The 26,611-nt window shown below is 48.2% G+C and overlaps 1 protein-coding gene across 1 annotated transcript in view; it reads right to left on the bottom strand.

Annotated features, from left to right (window-relative positions):
- LOC128939635 (uncharacterized) overlaps positions 1 to 26,611 on the bottom strand; it is a 215,134-nt gene that overhangs the window by 97,421 nt on the left and 91,102 nt on the right. Inside the window, exons 10-11 of the mRNA XM_054280730.1 lie at positions 428 to 499; positions 240 to 341 (exon numbers count right to left, since the gene is read on the bottom strand). Coding sequence (XP_054136705.1) covers positions 240 to 341; positions 428 to 499 — 174 coding nt within the window. The remainder of the gene's footprint in view (positions 1 to 239; positions 342 to 427; positions 500 to 26,611) is intronic.

The raw sequence follows: 26,611 nt of genomic DNA on the forward strand, positions 1-26,611 counted from the left end.
AGGTCCCTGCTGCTGTTTGGTCTGCCTGTGAACTGATGCCCAATGCCTTCCTGCAGAGGCTGGGGAGAAGCTGCAGCCAGGCCAGGCTAGCAAGCAGCCCTGCAGGGCATGGAAGTAGCAGCGGGGCAGTGAGGCTGCCATGGATCCCTTCCCGCTGTGCTGGGCACGCCGTGTCCAGATGTGCAGCCACAGCCCCCGGCTGCTGAGCCCCAGGACAAGGCTGAGGGAAATGCACCCACCTTGTCCTGCCTGCTGCATTTCCTTTGTCCTTTGCCTCATGTATTCAGATGGCTCATGAGCTTCCTTCTGTGCTGTAGATTTGTACTTTCCTGTTGGAGGACCTTAGAAAACATGGTTTGATTTCCTATGAACGGATATCACAAAAGCAGAACTCAGCCTGTGGGGTCAGCAGGGACACACTACTCACCCCTGCGATGAGAGCCTGGCTTCGGTGAAGGAACCAGCAAAGGAACACGAAAAGTCCTCCCTGCAGACACATCTGTAACACAACAGCCACAGCAACTTCTGTCACCTGGTTCCTGCCAGGTTGCCAACAATTATTCTGTGGTGGGACAATGAGAACATACCTGCAGGAGGTTCCAAAGGCTTCAAAATTTTATGCCGTCCATCTAATGGAGAAGCCTTTCCAGACACCTCATCTAGAACAGAGCAGAGATGAGAACATTTTTCAGGGCATGCTGGGATCCCCGTTTGCCTCTGGGAAATGGGCGCTGCAAGGGGGTCGAGTAAGGCTGTGGGAGCCAGATGTCAATGGACAAGGCCAAAGCTGCACAGGGGCCTGGGGAGCTCTGGGCTGGCTCCTGGTCACTCTGCACCCTCGTTCCATACCCTGTGCAACATCCCTGGTGGGGCGGCTGAAGCAGCCCAAAGCCCTGGGTGCTCTCACTCCCACAGCTGCAACTCTTGCTAAAGCCCTGGGGAAAACTGCAGCAGGCAGTGCCGCAGCTATCCCCCTTTTCCCTCTGACTCTCCTGTCCTTTCTCCTGCCTTTCCCACCTTCTTCTATCTCTCCATCTCTCTTTGCCTTGGGACCCCTTTCTCCATCCCAAGGGCACATGGCCAAGCCCTCTCAGGACCCAGTGCAGCCTTGCTCTCCCCCTCTGCCCTTTCCCCACCATGGGCACCCCGTGCAGCCGCTCCCAGGTTTGGAGACGTGTCTCCCACGGAGGGACCCCAGTAGGACAGCTCAGTACCCGAGTGCCCTGAGCCTGCTTGGGACAATTCCTCTGGGCTGTGCCCGTCTTGTCCGGGCTGTGCCCACAGTACCAAGCTGCAGAGAGGGCAGCTCAAGCCCCAGCAGGGCTCAGGCCCAGAGGCACAGCAATTACCTCCTGTGGCTGTGCCTGGCATTGCCTCCCTTCCTGCAGCAGAAGTTGCCAATGAGCCACTGCTTCCTCCGGGAAACTGAGCCTTCATCACAGCCTCTCCATCTGCTTCTGGAGAAAAGATGTGGTACAGCTGGATTGGGTGGTGCTGTTCCCCATTGAGGATGGGGAATCTTCAAGAGGCAATGCTTGTCACAGACATGGTAAAGAATGGTGAGGAAATTCCTATAAAATTTTTGTTTAGACCAGAGCCCTCTGTACTCCAAACAGCTGCCCCTTCTGATTTGCCTGGAGATGGGAAATTGCAGGGGATCTGAGGTGCATTTTGCAGTTTGGGCTGCCTGTCAGCTGATGCCACAATCAATCCTGCAGTGGCCAGGGAGCAGCTGCAGCCAGGCCAGGCTGGCAAACAGCCCTGCAGGGCGTGGAAGCAGCAGCGGGGCAGCGAGGCTGCCATGGATCCCTTCCTGCTGTGCCGGGCACGGCGTGTCCAGATGTGCAGCCAAAGCCCCCAGCTGCTGAGCCCCAGGACAAGGCTGAGGGAAATGCACCCACCTTGTCCTGCCTGCTGCATTTCCTTCGTCCTTTGCCTCATGTGTTCAGATGACTCATGGGCTTTCTTCTGTCCTGCAGCTTTGTTCTTTCCTTTTAGAGGACCTTAGAAAAACATGTTTCCTCTTCCCATTAATGGATCCCACAGAAGCAGGGCTCAGCCTGTGGGGTCAGCAGGGACACACTACTCACCCCTGTGATGGGAGGCAGGCTTCTGTGTAGGAATGAGGGAAGGATCAGGAAGAGTCCTCCCTGTAGACACATCTGTAACACAACAGCCACAGAAGCTTCTGCCGCCTCTACTCAGCTGCACGGGCACCACTGAGCCTCAGGAGCGGTGAGGGGATGGCGCAGGGCGAGGGCAAACACGTGTATGGCTCTGTCCTGGAACCTGCAGCGATGCCCCCCTGGCCGAGCTTTGGGCTCTGAGCTGGCAGCTCTCCCAGGGGAAAGGCCTTGACCTACCCTCGCCATGTCCCAGAGGCTCAGTCGTGGACGTGGGTTGGAAAGCCAGATCACCTTCACCAACAGGTTCAGCTGCAAAGAAAGGCAGGACAGAGCAGCACCCATGGCAGTGTAGGAGATCCTCAGGCTGCAGGAAAGGCTCAGCCCCGGGGCACAGCCCTGGGCCCTGCACCTTCCCTCTCTGCTTTTGTCTGTGACTGCACAGACCGCACGGAAGGACACAGTGGCATTGAACATGGGAGGAGGTTGGACGGCTAAATGCTCCTTCCTCCCACTGACAGTCATCCTGTGGGATCTCTCAGGGCTCCAGAAAAGAGCAGGGCAAGGTTTTCAGAACCCTTCTAATGAAAATGGCAGATGAACGAGCTCTTGCAACTTCGATACTGATTAATATGTCACTAGTAACGGAAATTCAGAACTTACCTATAGCATTCTTCAAGACATTCGAAATATCATTCAACAACAAATCTAAATCATTAAACTCGCGATCCAAATCTAGAAGGGAGCAAAGACCAGACCCATTTCAATGATGCGCTGGCATCCCCTTCTCCCTCCGGGAACTGGGCACTGCAAGGGAGTTGGCAAGGGCTGTGGGGGCCAGATGTCAATGGACAAGGCCAAAGCTGCACAGGGGCCTGGGGAGCTCTGGGCTGGCTCCTGGTCACTCTGCACCCTCTTTGCAGGCCCTGTGACACATCCCGGGAGGGGAAACTGGGGCAGCCCAGGGCCCTGGGAGCTCTCTCCCTCCCCCAGAGGAAACCCTCCCTTAAAGGCCTGGGGAAAACCATCCCCAGCGCTTCCCGGGGAGCAGGGAGCGCTGTCCCGGGAAAGGGGAGCCAGGCTGCCGGCTCACCTGCTCGCCACGCTTGCAGCGGAGCAGCCTGGGCAGCCCTGGCAGGCAGGGCCACGGCCAGGAGGAGCAGGAGGAAGAGGCGCAGAGCAAGGGCCATGCTGCCTTGCCCTCTGCCAGTCCCGCAGCTCTTGCTGCCACCGCTGTCCTGACACCCCTGTCCCAATGTCAGCACCACTGCTGCCACCGCCGCTGCTGCTGCCGCAACAGTTGTGCTCAAGCACTGACTGCTCGCTCCTTGTGCTGCTGTGCTACCACGGGGCTCTGGCACTTCTGTGACCTCAGAGCCTGCTGTGACCTCATGGCTGGGGCAGGATTTAGTTGGAGTTGATCTCCAACGGTGCCCTTCCAGCAAGGAGATGATGTCCCGCCCAGTACCTATTTGCAAGCTCGGATTTTTTCACAACTGAGGTACACGATATTGCACAAGTGACACTTTTTGTGGTTCTACATATAATAGCAATGTCAAGTCAAAAATTCAACTCATGATTCCCATTATTGCATGCAGCAGCAGTCCTGCCATTCTGACACCAACTCCCTACTCTGCATTGTGCTGTGCTTTGGCCCATATTTAAAAAGTGAACAACTTGATGCCAAAGCTGACAAAAATAATGCAACACAGGCCTTCAGGGTAGCTGCACACTTTAGGGGACACCCAAACCCCGTGCACATCTTATGGGTGTCCTCAGCCACCCTAAAATCCCCCTGTGTCCTTGAAAAAAGTCCTCCGAGACCTGCTCAATTTACAGATGCCCCCACACACCTTTGGACATACATTCAATTCCCTGCAAAATTTCTGGGTGTCCCCAGTCCCCTGCACAGCACAGAGGTGGCCCAAAGCCCCTGCATGCCTTTAGAGGGACCCAAACATAACACTCAGGGAGCAGCACCAGTGCTGAGCCATCTTCTCTGTGTGTGTGTTCACCATGTGTCCCTGGGGCAACAGATGAGGCCTGGGGGACAAATCCCCACTCTGCTCATAAGAGGTCTGGGGCTGCCACAGGCCCAGAGTCTGTCGGGCTCTGAGCTCATCCCTCAGGCTATGAAGGACTTCCTTCAGAGTCCAGCCTCTTTCCATTGTTCTCAAGGTAAGCACCTCCCGATGGCTTCCCTCTTTCCCTGGGCATGCCACTGGAGGAGGCCCAGGCCCAGCTGATGCCAGGGAAGGAAATGTGCCCTCAGCCCAGGGACGCTCAGCATGGGCTCCCCCAGCCCTCAGGGCCCCGCCGCTGGTCACAGCAGCCCCTGCCTGGCTCCTGCCTGCCCACACTGTGGGCATCCACGGCTGCTCCTGGCCATGGAGCTCAGCCTGTGCTGCTGCCCGGTGGGCTTTGCTGCTGCTGCCACCCGGACACTGGGCTGGCAGCTCCATCTCTTTATTGCAAGAGAAGAGCTCATTTGGGAAGTGCTGCAGTGCCCGATTTCTTCAGCCCGACTTGCTGCCAACACCAACCCCCAGAGTGGGCCGCCCCCAGAAAGCTGTCAACTCTGGGGTTTGGCTGTAGGGCACAGCTGCTTTACAGCACAGGTGGACTGCGCTGGGGTAGGGACAAGGAACAGGGAGAGCTCTTCTCTATGTTTGTTCCCTGCCAACTCAGCGGCAGAAAGACACTGAATTACTGCCATACACCCATTTCCAAACTGGGGAGGTCCCTGGGGAGGATACAGTCTTTAGCCACTTGGGAGAAACTGAGGGTGGAACACAAGGCAGGGAATACATTGTTTATACCAATAGGGGATTACAGGGGAGGAGGACAACTTAAAAAAACCATTAGGGTTTCAAAGGATACAAAATGGATAGGGAAGTTTCCAGAGAAAGGGGCAGGCTTGGGGAGGGATTGACATTGAATGGGAGGAGGAACAGGGAACAAAAGGGTAGGTCTTTGGGGAGATGGACAACTAGGGAAAAACCAACAATACAGGGGGGAATTGAGCAACTCATTGGCAATAAAATATGGTATAACAATACCAAATAAGGGGGTGTCATAAAACTGACTACTAGGGCCGAATTACAATCAAAAACATGTACCACAACAGGGAAGCTCTCAGTCAGGGCTCTGTTGAGCGCTTCCAAATCCTTTCCAGCATCAACAGAAGGTCAAACTTGCCCTTATCCCAAGCAAACAGAGTGTTCCCCAACAGCAAGCCATTCTGAGGTTGTCTGAGAAATGTGTATTTTATGATTGGCTTTTTGCAAATATAGCGGCCACAGGACACCGAAATCTTTCACAGAGAAAGAATTTATTGCTCTCCTATCAGAAGAAACTAACTTCTTCCTGCCTCGCTCAGCCCTCAGGAAGCTGGTTAGGATCAAGAGGGAGAAATTGACGATGACCAGACAGAATCCTGTGTTTGAATGGAATTTATGCATCATGTATGAGATGTATGAATATGCAACAGGTTATTGTTTTTAAGGGTTAATCATCCGTTCAAGTGTGTCCTTTTTTGGGCCAATGCTGCTGAGAAAATAGGTACCCAGATTTCTGTATCTCTTTTTTCCTATTGTCTCTGATTTTCCCAATTGAAATTGTCCAAAATTTTTATCACTCTAATGATATTGCTATTTTTATAAACATTTTATTATTAATAAAATTTTACAAACAAGCTATTGCCGTTTTTCACACCCCTTCTGGGAATCAGGAACACGTGTGGTGGGGCCGGCTGCACCTGTGGGAGCAATGGGGAGCGTCAGCCAGTGCTATGCTGCACTGCTGAGCTGGCAGCACGGTGGATGCGGGCAGGATGTTCCCGTTTCCCCCAGAGCTGGGGCCTGCGGGCACCTTGCCGCCCCTTGGCACAGGCTGTGCCACCCAACAAAGCCCAGCAGGCCAGGAGGAGAGCCCGGGGCCAGCGCAGCTGCTTGGGCAGTGGCTGCTTGGAGGGACACGGGCCAAAGCCATCCCTGAGCAGCCACTGCCAGCCCTGAAAGCTCAGAAACTCTGTGAGGACACAGTGAATTTTCTGAATTCTCTGCAGTAGCAACCATTCATTTCCACTGGGGATGTAGAACAATCACCAAAATTGCTCATGAAAACCAAGTTGACTTGAGTTATGGCTTGGTGGGCACAGTGTTCCAAGAGAAATTTTCCAACATATTTCAACATTTTGTATTTACAATGCAGGCGTGGTGTTTGATGTGGCAGTGTTCCTTTTGTGGTACAGCCTTTCCCTGGTCAGGTTTTGGTTAAGAGAATGTTTAAGCAGTTGGAAAAAGCAGTTATGGGAGGCAAAATGCACAGTTTGTGTCTTTCCCCTTTCACAGAATTCACAGAAGTGTCAGAACAACCTGCTTGGGGACACCTTCAAGTTCATTGAGTCCAACCCAGCCCCAACACCCCAACTAAAGCCTGGCACCCAGTGCCACATCCAGGCTTTGTTAAACACACCCAGGGATGGGGACTCCACCACCTCTCTGGCCATTCCAGAACTTTATCACCTTTCTGTAAAAACTTTTTCCAGATATCCAACCTGTATTTCCCTTGGTGCAGATTGAGGCTGTGTCATCTGGTTCTGTCAGTGCTGCCTGGAGAAAGAGCCTGTGGAAACCCAGGAAATTCATCTGGTTGCCCTGGAGGACTCAAGACTCTGTCAGGGGGCTCAGAGACCTTGGCACAGAGCCCAAGACCCCTGTGCCTTTGATTCAGCCCTTGGAAAAAACAATTATCAACCTTGTATGAAGAATTACAGCCCACAAAAGTTTTAGTAGAAGGATAGTGAATTTATCCCAGAGTGGAAAAATAGATTTTTGCTGGTTTTAGAATGGGGATTCTAAAAGGGGGCAAGATGGAGGAATCTGGGCTTGTCCAGCCTTTCTCCTTCTTCTCCTTGGCCTCCATTTTCTGCTGTGATGGTGGCACTTTTGGATTGGTTTAGAGTAGAAGCTCACAGTCTAACATAGGTGATAGGTATTGGGAAGTAACTGTAAGTATTGTATACATAGTTTTTAGAATAAAGACATAATACCATGTTGGGGCAGGCAGAGTGCCTCTGAGTGTCCTGCTGAGCAGACCTCAACAGGTCAGAAGAAAGAATTTTATAGGTAAGATACAATAAACAACCTTGAGACTGACAACTGAAGTGTTCCGACTCCTTCCTTGAGCACCGGGCTGGGAAAAGGGACTTTCTAACACATCTCAGGGTCACTCTGGGCAGCGAGAGCCCCTGAGAAGAGCCCAGCCCCAGCTGAGCACAGGCACCTTTCAGGAGCTGTGCAGCGTGATGAGGGCAGCCCTGAGCATCCTTTTCTCCAGGCTCAGCACCCCCAGCTCCCTCCGGGGTTCCTCACAGGGTTTGTGTTCCCAGCCCCTCTCCAGCCTCGTTGTCCCCTCTGGATGTGCTCAGTGTCCCAAGGTCCTTCCCAAACGGAGGGGCCGGAGCTGGGCACAGCACTCAGGGTGTGCCCTCAGCAGTGCCCAGGGCAGGGGCAGAACGACCTCCCTGCTCCTGCTGGCCTCACCATTCCTGATCCAGGCCAGGAGCCATTGGCCTCCTTGGCCACCAGGGCACTCTGCTGCCTCATGTCCAGCCTGCTGTCACCAGTACCTGCTGGGAAGGATGAAAGTGGGACAAGAAAGTCTCACAGATATGTCTGTGCTTGGCAGGAAGCAAGTTTTGATATAGGAGAAAAGAATTGCTGAGCCAGTCTTACTGGATAACCAAGGAAGCAAAGGGTGTGTTAGTTAGAAGGGGTTTTAGGACTTAGAGGAAAGGATAAAGCCACCTCAAACAAGAAGATGTTTTTACCAAGCAGGAAGACAGCACAGGCAAACAAGCATGCTAATGTTACAAATAGAAAAAAGGTCACTTAAATTTCCACTGCAAGAAAACTGGAAAACAACTTCTAACTTAAACTGTAATGTATTAACTTTTGTTGATCGGAGAACAGTAGCATGATTATGGTAATTTTAGTAGTTATGTCAGGCTAGAGATAAAAGTTAAAGTATGGATTGGTTCTGCTGTATGAAGATGCTCAGCAAAGAAAAGTGTGTAATGCATTGTAACCAAAACCAAAGGGTCTCCAGGCCTGGCTGCAGCTGGAGCTGACAGCTGTGGGCACAGCTCTGTCACCCACAACCCTGGACTGCTGTAAGCTCTTGGATGGAATAAACTGCATTTTGTATACAAGGAACTGCATTTTGGATGGAATAAACTGCATTTTGGATCTAATAAATGGCAATTTTGTGAGTCCTTGAAGTCCCACATCCCTTTTTTTGGCTCTTAGAAGTATCCCCAAGTTCCTTTTTAGCTCCTGAACACACAGATCAGGCTCATTTCATCATTTCCAGGCATTTTCCCTCTTTACACCTCTGCTATGTTCCTGGGTGTTATGAACAAAAATTCAGTTGATTTTTTTCTGTGAGAAAAAAGTTACCACTACTGCTGGGCTGCTGCCTGTATTATGGTAATTACGGGTCGTTGTTGTTAATGGTTTTTTTTGTTCAGTGAAAGCCCTGGCTGGGGCGAGGTAATGGCCCTTCTCCGAGACAGTAACGGGTGGTGACCTTCCTGAACAGTGAGGAGAAGAGACCTGGAGGGGGGGGTTATGCAAAGTGACTCCAGGACCAGCATGCTGTGGGGCACGATGGCTCCAAACGTACTGGGAAAACCCCAAAAACAACGAGCCAAATAAGAGTTGAGAGACTGGAGTGATGTCTGGACGTGAGGAGGCGAGTGCTGAGCCTGCAGAGATGCTGAACACCCTCGGAGTCCCTCTCGCCCTGACCACGGGAGACGGTGCCGGGAAAAGTAACATCGGATGGGATCACCATGCCCTAAAAGCTCCCACGAGGATGTGATTCCCCAGCTCTGCCCCTAATGGACAGAGCTGTGCTTATCCTCCTCCTCTGAGTTGCCCTGGGAGAGACGACGGGAGATTGCAGCCCCGCCGAGCTGCCCAATCCTGAGCTGATCACTTTTAATAAAGGCATTAAAAAGGAGAAGAAGTCTTCTGGCCTTGTTTATTTCACTGGGAATGTCAGAGAGCTGCACACAACAAAAGCTGGTACTTGTTGGCCTTTTTAGCAAATGAAGCCAAGCAGGGATCTGATTACTAAAAATGAGCAGAAAGAAAGGAAAACCTGGGTTGGGTCCCCGGAAAATGCCAGCTATAAGAGATTTATTGCTTTGATGCTTAAAAATATTATTATGTTACTTTGGCTGGTATTATGCTGGCTTGGTGCACATGCGTAACCCAAAAGTGAATCAAAAGACATCGAAGAAGAAGACAGCCTTCATCCAAAGGCGAACCCCAAAAAGGGGTGCGACCACCAAAACGAGTGGTGGAGCATGCGTGGTAAAGGTGGTGATGAGGGCGGAGGTAGAAGTGTGATGAATCGAAAATGGGAGGAGATGGCATTGACATATGGCATAGAAGGGGAGAATCTTCACTTGGCAAGCTTGTACGTGAGGTGGCAAGGGTCCAAGAAGCATGCACCCCTACCCTGCGGTTATCTTTTGCTTATGCACTATTATTGGAACCAAATGATCCCTCATTTTTAATCAAATTATATTGTCAATATTTCAAGTGTATCCAATTTTATATATTTTCTAAACTATTCAATTAAAATTGCTGCTACTGTTATGAACAAAAATTCTGTTAATTTTTTTGTGAGAAAAGGTTACAAAAATCAGCTGAGATCACTGTTGCTGCGGAAGTTCTGCTTGTTTTGTTATTGTAATCACGGGTCATTCTGTCTAATTGCTCCTTTTGTATTAGCAGAGTCTTGCCCTAGGCCAAGTTGTACTTTTCCCCAGAATGGCGAAGAGACCTGAGAGGGTGAGGGGGGCTATGCAAAGTGACTCCAAGCCCCAGCATGCTGTGTGTGACCACTGCTCCAAACATACTGAGAAAACCCCAAAAACAACGAGCCACCTAAGAGCTGAGAGATTGCAGTGATGTCTGGACGTGAGGAGCGGAGTGCTGGGCCAGCAGAGATGCGGAACACCTTCGGAGTCCCTCTCACCGTGAGCACGGGAGTCGTCCCTGATGCTGAGTGCCGGCTAAGAGAGCTGGCAGCAGTGACATCGGAAGGGGTCACCATGTCCTTAAAGGTTCCCACGAGGACCGGACCCCCAGCTCTGCCCCTAGTGGGCAAAGCTATGCATATCCTCCTCCTCTGAGTTGCCCTGGGAGAGGCGATGGGAAGCTGCAGACCCGTCCGAGCTGCCCAATCCTGAGCTGCTCACTTATAATAAAGGCATTAAAAAGGAGAATAAGTCTCCTTGCCCTGTTTATTTCAGCTGGGGCACTCGTCCTGGATAGCCACGCCGAAAGAGGGTACCAGGACTGGCCATTTTGGACCTCCAGGACAGCTGGCTACCAGGACCAGAGGGATCGGCTCAGGAGCAGCGATGCAGAGGAGCACCGGAGCACCGGACTGGTGAGAAATCTGGTGGCGGGAGTGGGAGACAAGCGCGTGTGTGTATGAGTGAGATGAGGGCTGGCAGCCAGACCCTTGACCTGAGAGTGGACCCCTCAGTACCGCGTTTCCAAACTTTCACGAGAAAGCCGGCCGGGAACAGGGGAAAGCGAGTGGAATTAGTGTGAGTGAGTCGTCTCCTAAGGGGGAAAAAAAAAGGGCCCCCTCTCCCCCCACCCCGGGCGTGCGGAGGGAATAGTTGTATGAGTGGCACGCACCCAAAGTAAGTCCTGACAGAGGGAAGTCAGGCAGATTGTAAGTCCCGAGAAGGATTCGGGTAAGAATTGTAAGTCCCGAGAAGGATTCGGGTAAGATTTTTAAGTCCCGAGAAGGATTCGCGTAAGCTCAAGTCCTGCAGGCAAAGTAAGTCCTGACAAAGGAGTCAGGCACAAACCCTAGCGAAGGAGGTTGCGATTTGCATTTAAGTCCTGATACGGTGAAGCCTAAAAATTGGCAGGTTAGGCAAACTAAAAATCAGGCAGTTGTTTTTCCTGACTGAGGGAGTCAGGCACGACCTGGACTCTTCGGCCGAGGCTTCGTGTGTTCAAGTCCCAATAGATGTAAGACCTGACGTTAGGAAAGGTGGGCAATCAAGAGATCGGGCAGTTGTTTCAGTATAAAGTCCTGAGCATCAGGCAGAAATTTGAAGTTCGGTGGAGGAGACTGAAGCTCCTCAAACAAGGTTTTTTTTGAAATTACTGGTCAGTAGAGGCACCTTTGGCACTTTTTATTATTGAGACATGTAAAATGGGAGGGTGTAATAGTAAAAAGACCGCAAGAGACTGAGGGATATACATCCCAATAATCCCTTAGGAGAACTGTTAGAGAAATAGGATTCTATAGAGGCCACGGAGGGATTAGATAAAGTGAAAACGATCCATTATTGTGTAGAAGTCTGGCCAGACTTAGAGGTCCAAGGAGGATGGCCTTGGTGTGGGACAAAGGATAAGTGGATGTGCCAACAAGTGAGTCATTATCGGACAGCTCAAGGAGATACTGATCCTGAGCAATTATTGTATGTAGCTTGCTGGGTAAAGAGCGCTGTTGAGGATGAAGGGGTGCGAATTTGTAAGGTACAGAGGAAGAAAGGGGGGAATGAAGGAGGGGATGATAGGACTGGTAAAAGATGGGACCCCCTGGATTATTTGCCTCCTTCTGCCCCTCCACCTTATAATCCTCTTCTTCAAGCACCTCAAAGGGCAGGTCCGGTTCCTCCCCCGGCTGCCATCTCACTACCACCTGCTCAAATTCCTCCTTCTACCTCTTCAGCTTCCGCTATGGTAAACCCAGTATCTCCTCCAACCACTCCTTCACCACCCCCTTCAGCTCCTCCAGATCCTTCTGCATCACCACAAGCGCCTACTCCACCTGCTGTATTCTCTACCCCTTCTCCAGCTCCGCTTAATACACACTCGGGCTCTTCTCCCCCTCCTATTGCTGTCCCTTTTCCTCCTCCTAGTTGGGGCACACATGCCTCCTTGCCCGATGAACAGCTATCAGCAAATACACCCGCTGATGGGCAGGAAGTTCAGGGTAACCCAGATGCCCCTCAAAGTAGTTTGGCATCTGAAGATGGGCCATACTGCAGCACCAGATCCAAGACCTGCAAGGCGGAGAGACTCTTTCCCCTCAGAGAGGTTCCTATGGGAGGAGTAGCGGGAGGTGTTGGCTTTGTGAATGCTCCCCTAACTGCTTCTGAGGTGAGAGGATTCAAGAAAGAGTTGGGGCATTTAGTTGAGGACCCAGTGGGCATAGCCAACCAAGTGGATCAATTTCTAGGTCCAAATATCTACACTTGGGGGGAGATGAATTCCATCCTGAGTATATTATTTTCCCCAGAAGAGGTCCAGATGATAAGGGCGGCTGGCATAAGAATATGGGAGAAAGATAACAGTCCAGGACCCCAGGTGCCAACAGGTGAACAGAAATTGCCACTAACGGAGCCCAGCTGGAACCCTAACCAGGAGGAGGGGAGGAAGGCCATGATGGAATATAGGTCTTTGATGATACGGGGGATCAAAGAGTCAGTTCCCAAAGGAACTAATACCCAATTGGCATTTGAGGGTACACAGGAGAAGGATGAAGCTCCTGCTGCTTGGCTAAATCGCCTAAGGCGGAACTTCCAGTTGTACTCTAAAATAGACACAGACACCCCAGAAGGTCAAATGCTACTGAAAGTCCAATTTGTTACCAAATCTTGGCCTGATATAAGGAGAAAACTGGAAAAGATGGAAGATTGGCAAGAGAAGGACATTAATGAGTTATTAAGAGAAGCATTGAAGGTGTATTTAAGGAGGGAGGAAGAAAAAGCAAAGGCCAAGGCTAAGGTCATGGTTGCTGTAGCTAGAGAAAGTGCAGGGTGGGCGGGTCCACCACCAGGAGGAGGCAAGGATAGGTCAGTACTGTCAGGTGCAAGAGGGATGGAGACACCTCAAGGCCCTTTGAGAGAGCGACATTGCTATTACTGTGGAGAGCCAGGACACGTCAGGAGGTTTTGTAGAAAGCTCAGTCTCGATGCTGCAATAGCCAGGGAACAAGATAATTTAGGGAAGATCCTTAGAGGTGACGATTAGAGGGTCAGGGGCTTTACACTTTAGGGGACCCGATGCAACATCTAGAAGAGCCCCTTGGTAAACTTTGAAGTGGGACCCCTAAATGAAGAATTTGAATTTTTGAGTAGATACAGGAGCAGATAAGTCCTGTCTCAACAAAGTACTAAGAAGTATAGTATAGAATAGTGAAAAACATCTGAAGTTAGACAAAAAAACAGTTGGGTAGAAAGGATATCCAGTAGCACCAAAACTGGCCAGTAATACTTAACGTGTAATAAATTATGTGAAAGTAAAAGGTACCTTTTTGTTGTCTTGTTGTGTGTGTGTGTGTGAGCTGCAAACCAGGCCTGTGTCCCCCGGGCGGGTGGGGGCTGTGGCTGAAGTGTGTGTGTGTGTGTGTGTGTGTGTGTATGTGTGTGACCTGCAAACCAGACTAGTGCTCCTCAGGTGTGTGAGGTAGCCATAGCTGTACACGCAGACAGCCTCACAGGTGAATGTGCACCAGAGGCAACCAGAGTCAGGGCCCTTCCAAGAGGCCCAGGGATTCTGAGACCTGAGGGCCAACCCCAAGGTGAGGGGGGGGCTACAGGGACCCGTGATTTTCTAGCAATAAAGATCCAGTTTGTGTCTTGAGGGTGTGAAGGAATGTGTGAGAGTGAATATAGACAAATTAGAATAGAAGTAATGTAGATTGTGCATTATAAGTTTTACCACATTTCCTTAAAGAGAAGTGTATTGTGTAGAAGAATAGTGTAAGAAAAAAACCCCAAAAATTTAAGTGTAAGGGGTTGAAAGAAATATTTAGGCTCTAAGTGAAAGTAAGAAACAGAAGCAAGAGATAAATAAGATCTTGAAAATAGAACAGAAAACCAGTGAATTAAATACACAGAGATATAAGAGAATAAAAATACTTTGGGAGTTAAGTTAGCTGAGAAATACAACTCCTTGCAAAATACAGAGTATGCAGAAGTTGATGAGAGAAACATGCAAGCTATGGAAAAAGAAATTAACCAATAACATTAAACAGAGAAACTGAGTTTTGATAAATCATTAAATAGCAGACCATTAATGCCTGTGTTTGAAAGCCCGTTTCAGGTACTCTTCATTACTAATTCGACTGTGCAGACCAAAGGAAAAAGGTTGGACTCACATCACTCTCACCCCCTGGCATTGGACCAGGATTCAACATCAGGTTTTTTTCCCTCTGGCATTCTGGCATTGGACCGGACTGCACCCCATTCTCCCTCTGGCATTGGACTGGACTCCACCCCTTTCTCCTTCTGGCATTGGGCCAGACTCCCAGTTTTTCCCTCTGGCATTGGGCCAGAGTCCACACCACTCTCACCTCCAGGCACTGGATAAGGATTCATCTGCTTCACAAGCTAAATCACCTGAGTATACTGTGGTAAAAGGACCAAAGGATTTAAAGTTGACTCTCAGAAGGAAGAGTCAAATAGACTGAACTGTGTGGGAAAAAAATTGGTATCAGGAGTTCTAATATTGCTTAAAATGTTTCAAAACTGTTCTGTGTAAACTATGTTGGTAAAAAGTTTAAGACTGTAAATAAGTAATTCTGGTTAAGTTCCTTAATCTAATTCTAAAGACTCCAGGTTAATCCCCTACAGAACACTCCCCTGGGAGGGGAAACCAAAATTGGTAGGGAACAGACCAAGAGAGGTTTAACCAGAGAAGCGGGTAGAAGGGACTCTAAAGAGCTTGGAAGCTTTTCCTCAGTAAAATTCCCCAAGAGGCAAGGCCGGGTGGGCAGGCTGTGCAAGATGACCCATACCGGACTCTTGGGAAGGGTAGTACTGATGGCTCTGATGGCTGGTGGTGCTCTGAGAAGCCCAGCTGAGCCATGCTGTGAGTGCTACCGACCCCTCTGAGGAGGAAGTGAGCTCCTTGTCGAGAGTCCACATCAGTTCTGACCCTGATCGTGTTAACCCCTCCCAATTGGTCCTTTATCAGAAAAATAAGAGAGTGTATTGGAGAGCATACAATACTGCCACTTTTAGGCAGCCACTCCTAGGAGAGTGTACTATAGGGGAAGCCTGGTTGTGCTTTGAATGTGATGCTGCTGAAACAAGCTCAGCAGATCTAGTAAAAAGAAAAGAAATAGTGAAAATGGTAAGAAAAATTGTTTGTTACAAGTATTTATATGAGTGTACTGGGAAGGAGATAAACCCCTTTTGGAACACATTTCAGGGGAACCCTAAACCCCTAGGTTTAATCTCGCCTGGCAGTTGCATTGCTAGAGTGATAAAACCAATTTTCTTATTACCCAAAGAAACTGGATCAAGTTTGGGAGTTCCTATATATAATGATTTGGGAGAAAATAAACAGAACCGGGAAAGTGAAATAGAAATTGAGAAAATCCAAAATTGTAAAAGCCAAATTCGGATCCCAATATCTATGTTAAATAAAGTAATCCGCCTCCAGGCAGTATTAAGAATAAAGAATTCAATTATTAGGAACATTTCAAACGAAATAAAAAGATTAGCATGTGTAAATAATGAAGAACAAACTCCTACACTTGATCCCAGTGGGTGGGAGAACTTGGAGATTTTCAAAAGGGATGTATGGGAAAAGGTAGTTTTTCTCACTGTGTGTGTACTTGGAGGATTGCTTTTTTTACTATGCTTATTTATCTGTTTTAGTAGAATACTACTTGCCGGGCAGACCAACCTGAAGAAACCAAGGAAAGTAACAAGGTTAAGTAACCATGATTACCAAAGTGCACAAGAGATTTATAGTAGATTCAAAACAAAAAAATTGTGAGTTGATGCGAGCTTAGAATTTAAGCTCGATCAAAGAAAAAGAGGGGGGACTGTTATGAACAAAAATTCGGGTAATATTTTTTTTGTGAGAAAAAGTTACAAAAAAGCAGCCAGACCACGGGTAGCTGCTGAAGTTCTTCGTGTTTTGTTATTGTAATCACGAGTCGTTGTGGCTAATCACTCCTTTTGTATCAGCAGAGCCTCGCCCGAGCCTAAGTTGTACCTTTCCCAGAAGGGTGGGAACCTTCCCGAACAGTAGAAGAGACCTGAGAAGGTGAGGGGGGCTATGCAAAGTGACTCCAAGACCATAATGCAGCATGGGTCCCCCGGTGTACAGAGAAGACCCCAAATCGACGAGCCACCTAAGAGTTGAGAGACTGGAGTGATGTCTGGACGTGAGGAGCCGAGTGCTGAGCCTGCAGAGATGCGGAACACCTTCAGACCCTCTCGCCCTGACCAAGAGAAACGACCCCGGCGGTGAGACCAGGCCGACTGAGTGGGTGGGGCAACCATCTGACGGGGAGTCACGCCCTAAAGGCTCCCACGAGGACTGGATTCCCCCAGCTCTGCCCCTTGTGGACAGAGCTGCTCATATCCTCCTCCTCTGAGTCGCCCGGGAAGACGACGGAGACTGCAGACCCGTCGAGCCACCCAATCCTGAGCTGATCACTTTCAATAAAGGCATTAAAAAGGAGAAGAAGTCTCCTGGCCCCTTGTTTATTTCACTTTTAATTGGTGATCATTACACTTAGACGAACTAAGTCATCACAAGACACCCAGAGTTCTGGAGAGGTTCTTTTCCCACTGGAGATTTTTACTTAGTGACAACAACAGACTTAAAACCCTTTCCCTGATAATTTCCGGCATTTCTTACAAGCTCATCTCTCAGTCTTCAAAGGCAAACTTTGAGCACAGTGAGAATCTCCTGCTGTGCAGGAGGGTCTCTGTGAGCCAGCTGACACTGGGGCCTGTTTTGTAGAGATAAACGCAACTCCATGACTTTGTGAAAGTTGTAAAGTTGGTATGTTTATTACTGTGCTGGATGCATGTGGAGATTCCTCTCCCTAAAAGACATGCGTACCTCTGGGAACTCCAGATCCTTTTTCATCACCCTCTCAAATAGATATGCATCCAATTTTACGATAGGTTCATACATATTCATTTTACAAATTTGATGTGACATTTACCGCTAGTTAATCTTTATCAGAAAGAATTCCCAGGTCAGGTTGGCCTCTTCTCACAGCAGTTCCTCTGTCTCTGTGTCCCCTGCCACCCCCTTATCTCTGTCCTTCACGGAAGTAGTTTCTCTGAGCCTAGGCTTTTTACCAGTCAGACTAAACAGCTATATTTTCCAACTACAGACTTAACTAAAAAATGTACATTTCACCTAAATCAAAATGGATTTCTACTGTGGAAAATTTCTACTCTGTCTCTTTTCCCCCCTTTCCTAGAAAATAAGTAAATTCTTTTATCTAAAGCAAATCCCTATGACAATAAGTGTCTCTTAATGCTTTACCATGTACGTTTGATACGGAGGTTAACTCAGCTGTTCATTGTAGTATTCTCCAATTTCACATTAGCAATATAATGGATAACTCTAAAATTAGCTTATTCCAGCTAATATTAACAAAACTACAATGGAATGACACTATTTATTAAGGACAATTGCAATTGGTGGTCACCCAAAGATCACATTCCACCAGTGATGATCTGCAGTTTCCTTTACTATTTGTAGAATTCTGCTTACTTCCTTAGTGTCATGTTAGACAGTAATTTAGGTTTTCTCTGTTTTCTGGAATTTCCTTCAAAATCTCCAGTAGGTCTGGTGCTGAATTGATTGTTTTACCAATGTAAGGTCCATCCCAGCAGGAGTAGGTGATGGTCTGTGTTGAATTGGGTAATTGGTTTTAATCAAATGGTGGGATGTCACTGGGGCCACGTACAAAAAATCACACCCGATAATCTTAACAAAATTGCAAGCACAAAAATTAAAAATATTTCTTCTAGAGAAAAACGCATTGTTGCTATCATTTTTTACAGTAGCACAAGCAGTTCCCAGGCACACATAACTTTTACTAGTATATACGAGCACAGTTTTCTGATCAGTGACTGGATGAATCTCAAAGTGGCAAATACTCTGTTCAGTGTCTAGACACACATCTTGAGCATTAATTGTATTGCTTTCACAAATGAATCCTAGTTGTTCCCTAGTAATGCAGGATTCTAACTTTACTCTCTTGGCCACTTTTCATTCACCTTTCCTGCGCACACCCTATGTTCTGAAGGGTAGAGCACTGTTTTTTCATTATTTAATCCCAGTGCAACGATGGGGCGGATAACATAAACAGTGGCATTACGTATGGTAAGCAGAAAGGCAGTGGCCACATTAGATGCAGGATCATAGGTGAAATTTAATATAGTCCACCAGGATTGAAACTTCTTTTCAAAATCAGTCACATTATCCCAGACAACTTTCTGAATTTCAGCTGGAAAATTACCTTCACCCCCTTCCCGTATGATCTGAGCTGCTGTTGCCTGCATCTATAACTCTGCTTGTATACAACTGAAAGCTAAAGACACATTATTTTGAACTGTACCAAGTGCTTCTAATATTAACTTGTGGTCTTGGCCCCCGACCTTTTCCCACTTTGGCAGTCAGTACTTTGGAGATCTGCCACTGGCTAGTTCCCAATGCCAATAGAGATGACTGTAAAGGCTGCTTCAATTTTGCTAGGTCACCTGCTGCAGTGGCCAGTTTATTCATCAGTATTTCTGAATCAATTCCATTGAAAACTCTCAATCCATTCCCTAACATCCCAGTTAGATCATTTCTTATTCTGCTCCTGAGCTATATCTGTCTTTGTAACCACGTTGTGCAGCCCTCAAAGGATGTTCCTAGGAAAGGGGAGCAGGCTGGTTGGATTTTTGAGGTCTTCATTTGCACTAGCAACTCAACATGTTTGAGAGACGGTTCTGGATTGAACAACAGTTGTTTTCACTTACATTCTTCACTATGTAGGGGCCTATTTCATACACTTCAGGTTCAAGTTTGGGTTGGGTCTGTACTATTTGATTACTAGTGTGGGTTGTATAAGGTTCTGCTGCTGTAAAATTGCAGTGTCTATTTAAAATTTAATGAGAGGTTGATAGCATCTCGAGCTTAAAGGCAGGTCACTTCTACAGGCTGTATCAAGGAGAAATTACACCAACAGTCTGATTCACTTGGGCTATCACAAACTTCTTGGTGCCTGTATACGGGGAGGTTGAGACACTAATTTCATCTGGTTTCTCATAAGCTGTCTCATTGACTACCTAGCACTCTATTTTGATTTCTTCTCTCTTGATCTCCTGAAGTGCCCACAGTTCTCGTTCTTGCCACTCTTGCTCCTCATATACCTGATCTTCATGAATTACTACAGTGGATAGGTTTAGCTCTTTTATCTCTGAAAGTTCTCCCATGCATCCAGTATACAGATTGAAAGCTTGGGACCAAGGCCATTCAGCATTGCTTTGGAGAGAGGTACTCTCTAATTCTAAGACTCCAGTTATAATTACATGCAAATCAATTCTGTAATTGAAATGACAAACTACCCCTGGCTGCAATATACTCATTTTGCCTGAGTAAGTTTTAATCTCAGTTCATTGTTTCTTGATGTCCCTCTCTAAGGGGCTCCTGGGGCTTTCTTCACTCGAGAGCGATGGATCCAGGCATTCTGCTCCTTCATCTGGATTGCAGTGAAGGTGGTGAGAAGCACTTGCAGTGATCTCTCTCACTGTGCATCCTAAGTCTTTTCTGCAAGAGGCTTAGCATATACATAATCTCTAGACTGTATGTTATGTACTGGTCTGTCCAGCTCTTTGCTCCGAGTTCTAGCCACGTGTTTCTCAATTTCTCTGAGCTGTTTGCTTAAAGCCACCATGCAGGTGGCCAGGGTTATCTCTCCAATGTGGGTAGACATTCTCTTTTGTATTCCATATGGCCTTCCATAAAGCATTTCAAAAGGACTCAGCTTTTCTTTAGCTCGTGGTTTAGTCTGAATTCGCAATAGTGCCAGTGGAAGAGCTTGGGGCCAGGGTAGATTAACATCCTGCCCCAGTCTTACAATCTGCTGCTTAATCAAATGATTCATTTTCTCCACCTGGCTGCTTGATTGCGGGTGGTATGGAGTGTGAAGTTCTCAATCTATGAATCTATGCCCAGGTGGCTACTAATCTGTGGCACTATTTTGGAAATGAAAGGTGATCCTCTATCCGAGGATATTGTGGCTGGGGCTCTGAAGCATGGTATTATTTCTTGTAATAATACCCTGGTCACCTCTCGAGCTTGGACAGTTCTGGTGGGGAATGCTTCTGGCTACCCTGAAAATGTATCTGTCAATACTAATAAATACAGATACCCCCTTTTCCTTGGGAGTTCTGAAAAGTTAATTTGCCACGGCTGTCCAGGCCCATGGCCTCTCTTAATTTGACCGAGTTTCGGCCTGGGGGTATTTTTGGCGTTAGTCTGGAGGCAAGGATCTCACTGTTGGTTTACCTGAGTAATAGTGGCAGATTAATTCTTGGCAATGATTCTTTCAATCAGATATGCATTTTAGAAAGCCTGTGGAAACTACTACCTAAAAGTCAACACTTTATTTTGATGCACTCTGTATCACTGGCAGCCTTGATCATTCTGGGAAAGGAGCCACACTTCATAGAAGCTTTTAAGTAGTTAGGCCCCAGTGTGTTTTCTGGTGCTTTTCTTTCACATCACAAAAATGGGAAGGGATTACTGGCTCTCTTTCAATGGTAGCCCACCCCTTGTGGTTGCATGTCTCTTTTGATTAGTACTATTATATTTTGGCTTACTTTTGAGGGAAATCTGTCCATAATTACTCCACTTTTTGCTGCCTTATTTGCCTCTCCATCCACTAGCTCATTTCCTTCTTCCAGTTCTGAGCTCACTCTCTGGTGTGCCTTAATATGCCTTTTCAGGCAGCTGAACTGCTTCCAGCAGCTGCATTTTCTCTCCTTTTTGTGAGCTTAGCAGTCCCCTCTCTTTCCAGATGGCTCCATGTGCATGCACAACACTGAATGCATGCCTCGAGTCCGTATAGATGTTTATTCTCTTTCCTTTTGCCATTTCCAAGGCACGGGTCAGGGCAATTATCGCAGCCTTCTGCGCAGAGGTGCCTGTCTGTAAGGGCCTGGATTCTATTACTTCTCTGCAGGCAGTCACTGTGGATCCAGCATGTCTCTTTGCACTGGCAACGTGGCTATTACTGCCATCAGTGAACCAGGTCTCTGCATCGTCCAGAGGAGTGTCTTTCAAGTCTGGGCATCTGGAGTAAGTAGCTTCAATGGTCTCCAGGCAATCGTGGTGTACTGCTTCTCCTTGATTTCCACTGAGAAAAGAAGCTGGGTTGACAATATTAGTCACCACTATCTCTACATCATCTTGCTCTACCATGATGGCCTGGTATTTCAGAAACTTCTGTGGTGAAAGCCAGAGGCCACCCTTTGCTTCCAGTACTGCAGACACTGTGTGGGACACAAGCACAGCCATTTTTGTCCCAGGGTAAACTTGCGTGCCTCTTGAATGTCCAGCACGACTGCTGCTACAGCTCTGAGGCAACCTGGCCATCCTTTGGCTGTTGCATCTAGCTGCTTGGAGAGGTAAGCAACTGCCCTCTGATATGGACCCAAGTCCGGAGCCAATATTCCCAGGGCAATGCTTACGGTCCAGGCCAGACATGCTTCCCTCATCCGAGTGGCTATTAGAAGATCATCCTGGTACTACAAAAGCCTTCCTTCTTCCTGTGGAGCTTCCCAGGACTCTGGATCTTTGCAAGTTGTTCTCTAATCGGAGTGGGGGAATTTTTTGAAGCCTTCAGGTGCATGGACCATGTGAGCTGGGCTTTGCACTGCTTTTAGGGCTTTCCCATTTGATTGCAAAATTTTTCTGGCTGGATTCGAGGGTATGGAGGCAAAAGAAGGCATCTCTCAGGTCTAAAACAGCAAACCAGGTTAGCTCAGGTGTTAAACAAGTTAGTAAAGTATATGGATTTGCTACCACGGGGTATAAATTCTTTGTTATCTTATTGACAGCCCTCAATCCAGTACTATCAATTATTGGGCTGATTTCTTCCCTATCTTCTTTTTGAGGGCATACTACTTTATTCTCACTGGTTGACTTTTTTCTTTAAGCTTGACTAATATCGGAGAGCATTTTTCACCTTCCCTTGTACAGCAGAGGCCCATACCCCCCGAAAATACTTATTTACTTATTCTCATACCTCTTTACTCATGTTTTTTGTAATTTCAATGGCTGTTAATGTAAAGCTTAACATCTATATCTCATTTGCCTCCAGAGTAACCTCTCCGTTTGAGAATGTTTTGCGAATTGGTCATACACAAAAGCTTCTAAGTACACGTTACTTTAAATGTTTGCAAAAGTATGCCTTATTAGACTGGCCAGTTGTTCCCTACACTACAACATAAACATTCTCCACAGGTACTAATGTTTTCTTTAAAACTGAATTTATGGCCTCTGTATCAACTAAAATTCTATCCTTTTCTTTTCTTCTGGTCTCACTGCCTCTCGCAGAGGGGTCTGTTACATCCTAGCTCTGGATGAAATTGAACTGCCAGGAGGGGGATGGGTGCGAGTGGGTATACCTTTGGAGCCTTAGTCCTCGTGCCTTTTGGAGAGGTCATCTTTATCCTTCCTGCCTTACCTTAGGAGGAGCCTGTAACTAATCCTATGTACTCAATTTGCGAATTGTGATTGCTTTGCGTTTCAGCATGATAATCTTTGTCTGACTTCATACATTGCTATCTTACGCCGCATGCTGAACAACACGTTTGATTTGCCTGCTCTTTGCTTTGTTTTGTTTTTTAGTTTTCTGAGAGCTACACGAGTAGGTCAGAGGGAGCTCTGAACCCACAGTTTCTCAGCTATACTGGGTGATTTTTTAGAGCAAAAAACACATCAGCATACGGGATGTTCTCTCATTTACCTTCTCATTTTAAAACAGCATTAACTGCAATAAGGTATTATAAATCTTTTTATTTTCTGAGCCGCCCCTACTGACAGCCTTCTCCCAGTGAGCTCTTTTCAAAAGGGGCTAGTTCAGGAACCTCTTTACTCTGGTTAGTTCTCATTATCTCCTTCTTCTTATACTATCTTGTTTCTACCCAAGCCTCACAGTGTCTTTTCTCAGTTTTTCTTCACACACAGACCTCCAGGTGGCAGGTATCAGAAGTGATTCTCCACACATAAGCTTTAAGATCTCAGGTTCTGAATTGGTTTGATCAGGAACCTTTAAGTTCCACTTAAGACACAGAACAGTAATACTAGTGCCTCTCACAAACTCTGCATTGCACGAAAGGTGCCAGCCTCTCAATGCACCAAAAACTCCCGGGAATTGCCTGCAGGCTATCCCGTTTAGCATTTTGGCGTTTATCACTTAACCTCTACGGCAGATTGTTCTCCCTCTAAACTTACTATATTACCCACTGAAGTCCCATCTCTTCTATCTAAACTCTGTTTTACAAAATCTCAGTCTTTTCTAGTTCTCTTCTTGCACAATCTAATTAAAGCATTGTTTCTACGGACACTCACTTTACTGCCTTGCTTGTTACAGCAAAAACTGTGAAATGCCTACAAACACACACACACACACACACACACACACACACACACACACATCTATCTCAAATTCACTAGAGCCAGGGCTTGAATTGCTGTGGGGGGGAATTCTTGGAATTCCTTTAATTTGCTTTACCACCCTTAAACATAAATCACCATACTATAGTTCTTCTGTGTAAAATGCTACACTTGTTGCAAACAAAATCTTAAAATCTCCACAAACACCACTATACAATCCAAGACTCAAATTACTACAATGTGGACGAAGAACTACACAAAATCACTGGGAAAGGGCATATCTCTCCACGTGCCCACTTTCCTCAACACAGCACAGCATACAATAATTCAACATTTACCCACATCAGCTTTCTCTGGACACAAAATCAAAATAACACAGTAAAATTCCAGAGATCAAGTTCAAACTACCAGGGCAAAGAAACTCCCTGAGCTTGTACTCACGGTTAAAATGTGCCAAATCTACAAAATCACCACATTTAAACACAATAAATATCCTCACTGATGTTTCTCCACTTGTTCTACATCTCTGCAGGGGGCTCCCTGCCCCCACAGCCTGCCTCAGCCGGTGCCTGAGTTGCTGGTTTTTCTCCATGGTTTTCTTATAACTCTGCTCCATAGCATTGGTAGCCTGACTCGTAGTCATGCTGCTGTGGAGTTGTGGCCAATCCATGGTTGTCCAAAGAATTCTGCTGAGGGTTCTGCTGCTGCCCAGTGCTTTCATTGGCCTCCTAATTGCTGGGCCTTGTCCTTGGGGGCCCAGTGGGGCTGCAGCCAGTGCTGGCTCCCACTGAGGCTGCCTGGCCAAGAGCAGCCCCAGGGGCACAGGGCAGAGGCAGAGCAAGGTGGGGAGGAGAAAGAGCAGAGACGAGATTGCCCTTGAAAGGCAGAGGCGCTCTGGGGCCCGCTCCTGGCCAGGGAGCCTTCCCAGAGCCGTGCCCTGCTCGCCAGGGCCTTGAGGGGCAGCTGTGCAGCTGGGCCAAGCTGTGCCAGCAGCTCCAGCCGTGCTGGGGAGCCTTGCCAGCTTTGGGCCCTGCTGTGCAGGAGGCTCCCTGTGTGCCACTGGCAGCTGGGGTCTCAGCCACCTCCTCTCTCCACAGGTGCTCCTGTGCATCTTCAGAAGAGGGGCCTAGCAACTCGGGCAAAGAGAAGTTGACCTGTTATCCCCGGTCTCCACTTATGCCCTTATCTGCCCTGCTGGGGCTGTAGCACCATCAAGAGGCCTTCCCAAATTCCCCTCCTCCAAAACGAGACCCTCTACCCCAGAGCCCCCTGGTCCTGTTCCCCAGCCAGGAGAGAAGGTGGGCAGCCCCTGTCTGCCAGGGCCGGGCTTGGCCAACATTTTATATTTCAAGAAAGAAATGGAGTTGTCACACCTCTGTCCTGGTGGTAACAGGTGCAAAAGCCACTCCGCAGAAGCACAGGCTGAGCTCCATGGCCAGGAGCAGCCGTGGATGCCCATGGTGTGGGCAGGAAGGAGCCAGGCAGGGGCTGCTGTGACCAGCGGCGGGGCCCCCAGGGCTGGGGGAGCCCATGCTGAGCGTCCATGGGCTGAGGGCACATTGCCTTCTGGGGGATGATCTGGGCCTGAACCTCATGAGGCAGGCATGGATATTTTGGGGTCCCTGCTTAGGGGTGCAGGGATCCCTCATGAATCACAAAGGAGTATTGATGGCCTCTCCTAAGGTGTGCAGGCATCCCTCATGAGGTGTGCAGCTGGGTTACATTTCAGGGGGTTCTTTACTCTTCTCAGCACAGCAAAGGGTCACTTGGCCGAGGTTTGGCAAAGCTGGGAGAAAGACTCTTGCAAAGCCTTGGGCCCGGCCTGCAGGCACAGCGGGCGGGCAGAGCCCATCCTCTGGGCAAGGCCGGGCTGCTCAGGCCGGGCCGGGCCGGGCTCGGGGCCTGGCAGGGAAGGGCCGCGGCCCTGGGCTCTGATGAGGCTGCTGAGCTCCGCCCTGCCCCTGTGCTGCAGCCCAACACATTTACAGCCAGGGCCCTGCCCTGGCCCACAGGAGGCACCCGCGGCTGCAACTGAGGCCGCACCTTCTCCCACTCAAGGCGGCTGGCTCTGTTCCTTTGGAGGATCCAGAGCCTTGTACTTTGGCCTGATGGTGCAAAGATCCCCCCAGCATCCCTGAGCTTGCAGAAATAAAGACTTTGTGCTCATTAATATGAAAAGCTGTATGGGTGGCCTGCAGCTAATGTTCTTTTGTAGCCTGGACCCCAGTCAGTGCTCGAGTTTAAATGAATGACCCAGCCCGAAGCTGGCCTAAAGACTGATTTGATGAGAGGGACTGAAGCTCTGTTGACTGCAAATTCTCCAGGAAAAAAGTACAGGAACTTGGATAATGCTGGTGACAAAAGCAGAGTGCAGAGTTGAAGCTCTGAGGCCACCTCACTTCTGCCTGCCCCCACCCATTTTTTTCAATTTTGTTTAATATTCTGAGGGGCAGTTCTTGCATGAAATGGGCCCTCAGCAAGGAGCTGCTGGGTCTACTGGCTGTGTCCATTTGTGCTCCCTGTGCTTCTGGTTGCCAGGGCCAGCACCTCTGGGGACAGAGGCTCCTGCTATGGGTGGTGGTGGCAACAGCATGTCCCCAGCAATAAGCTGGTAGCGCAGCCGTGGAAGGGACAACAGACACTGGCACAGAAATGAGAGATGACAGGTCTAGTTTTCCCTGCCTGAGTTATTTGACAGGTCTTGTGAAGCTGCAGAATCCTCCCTGTGAAGAGAGGAGGAGACTGGGGAAATTGGAAAACAATGGGGTATCCATAAGTTTTTGTATATGCCCCATTCAGCATAGGCATTTGTGGGAAGTGATTTGTTGAAGGAGTTTTGAAGCAACCGTTGCATTCAAAAATGGAGAGGGGCCTCTGGAGCTGAATGATCAAAAGTACATAGAGGTGTTAAGTTTAACCTTAACAGCTGTTGAAATTGAGGGGGAAATTGATGAAGAGATACTAAGTCAAGTATTTCCCAGGGTATGGACCTCTGGTGTACCA

The sequence above is a fragment of the Melozone crissalis genome, unplaced genomic scaffold (genome assembly GCF_028551555.1).
Source record: "Melozone crissalis strain CALT ecotype California unplaced genomic scaffold, PUWL_Pcris_2 ptg000029l_1, whole genome shotgun sequence".
NCBI classification, from domain to species: domain Eukaryota; kingdom Metazoa; phylum Chordata; class Aves; order Passeriformes; family Passerellidae; genus Melozone; species Melozone crissalis.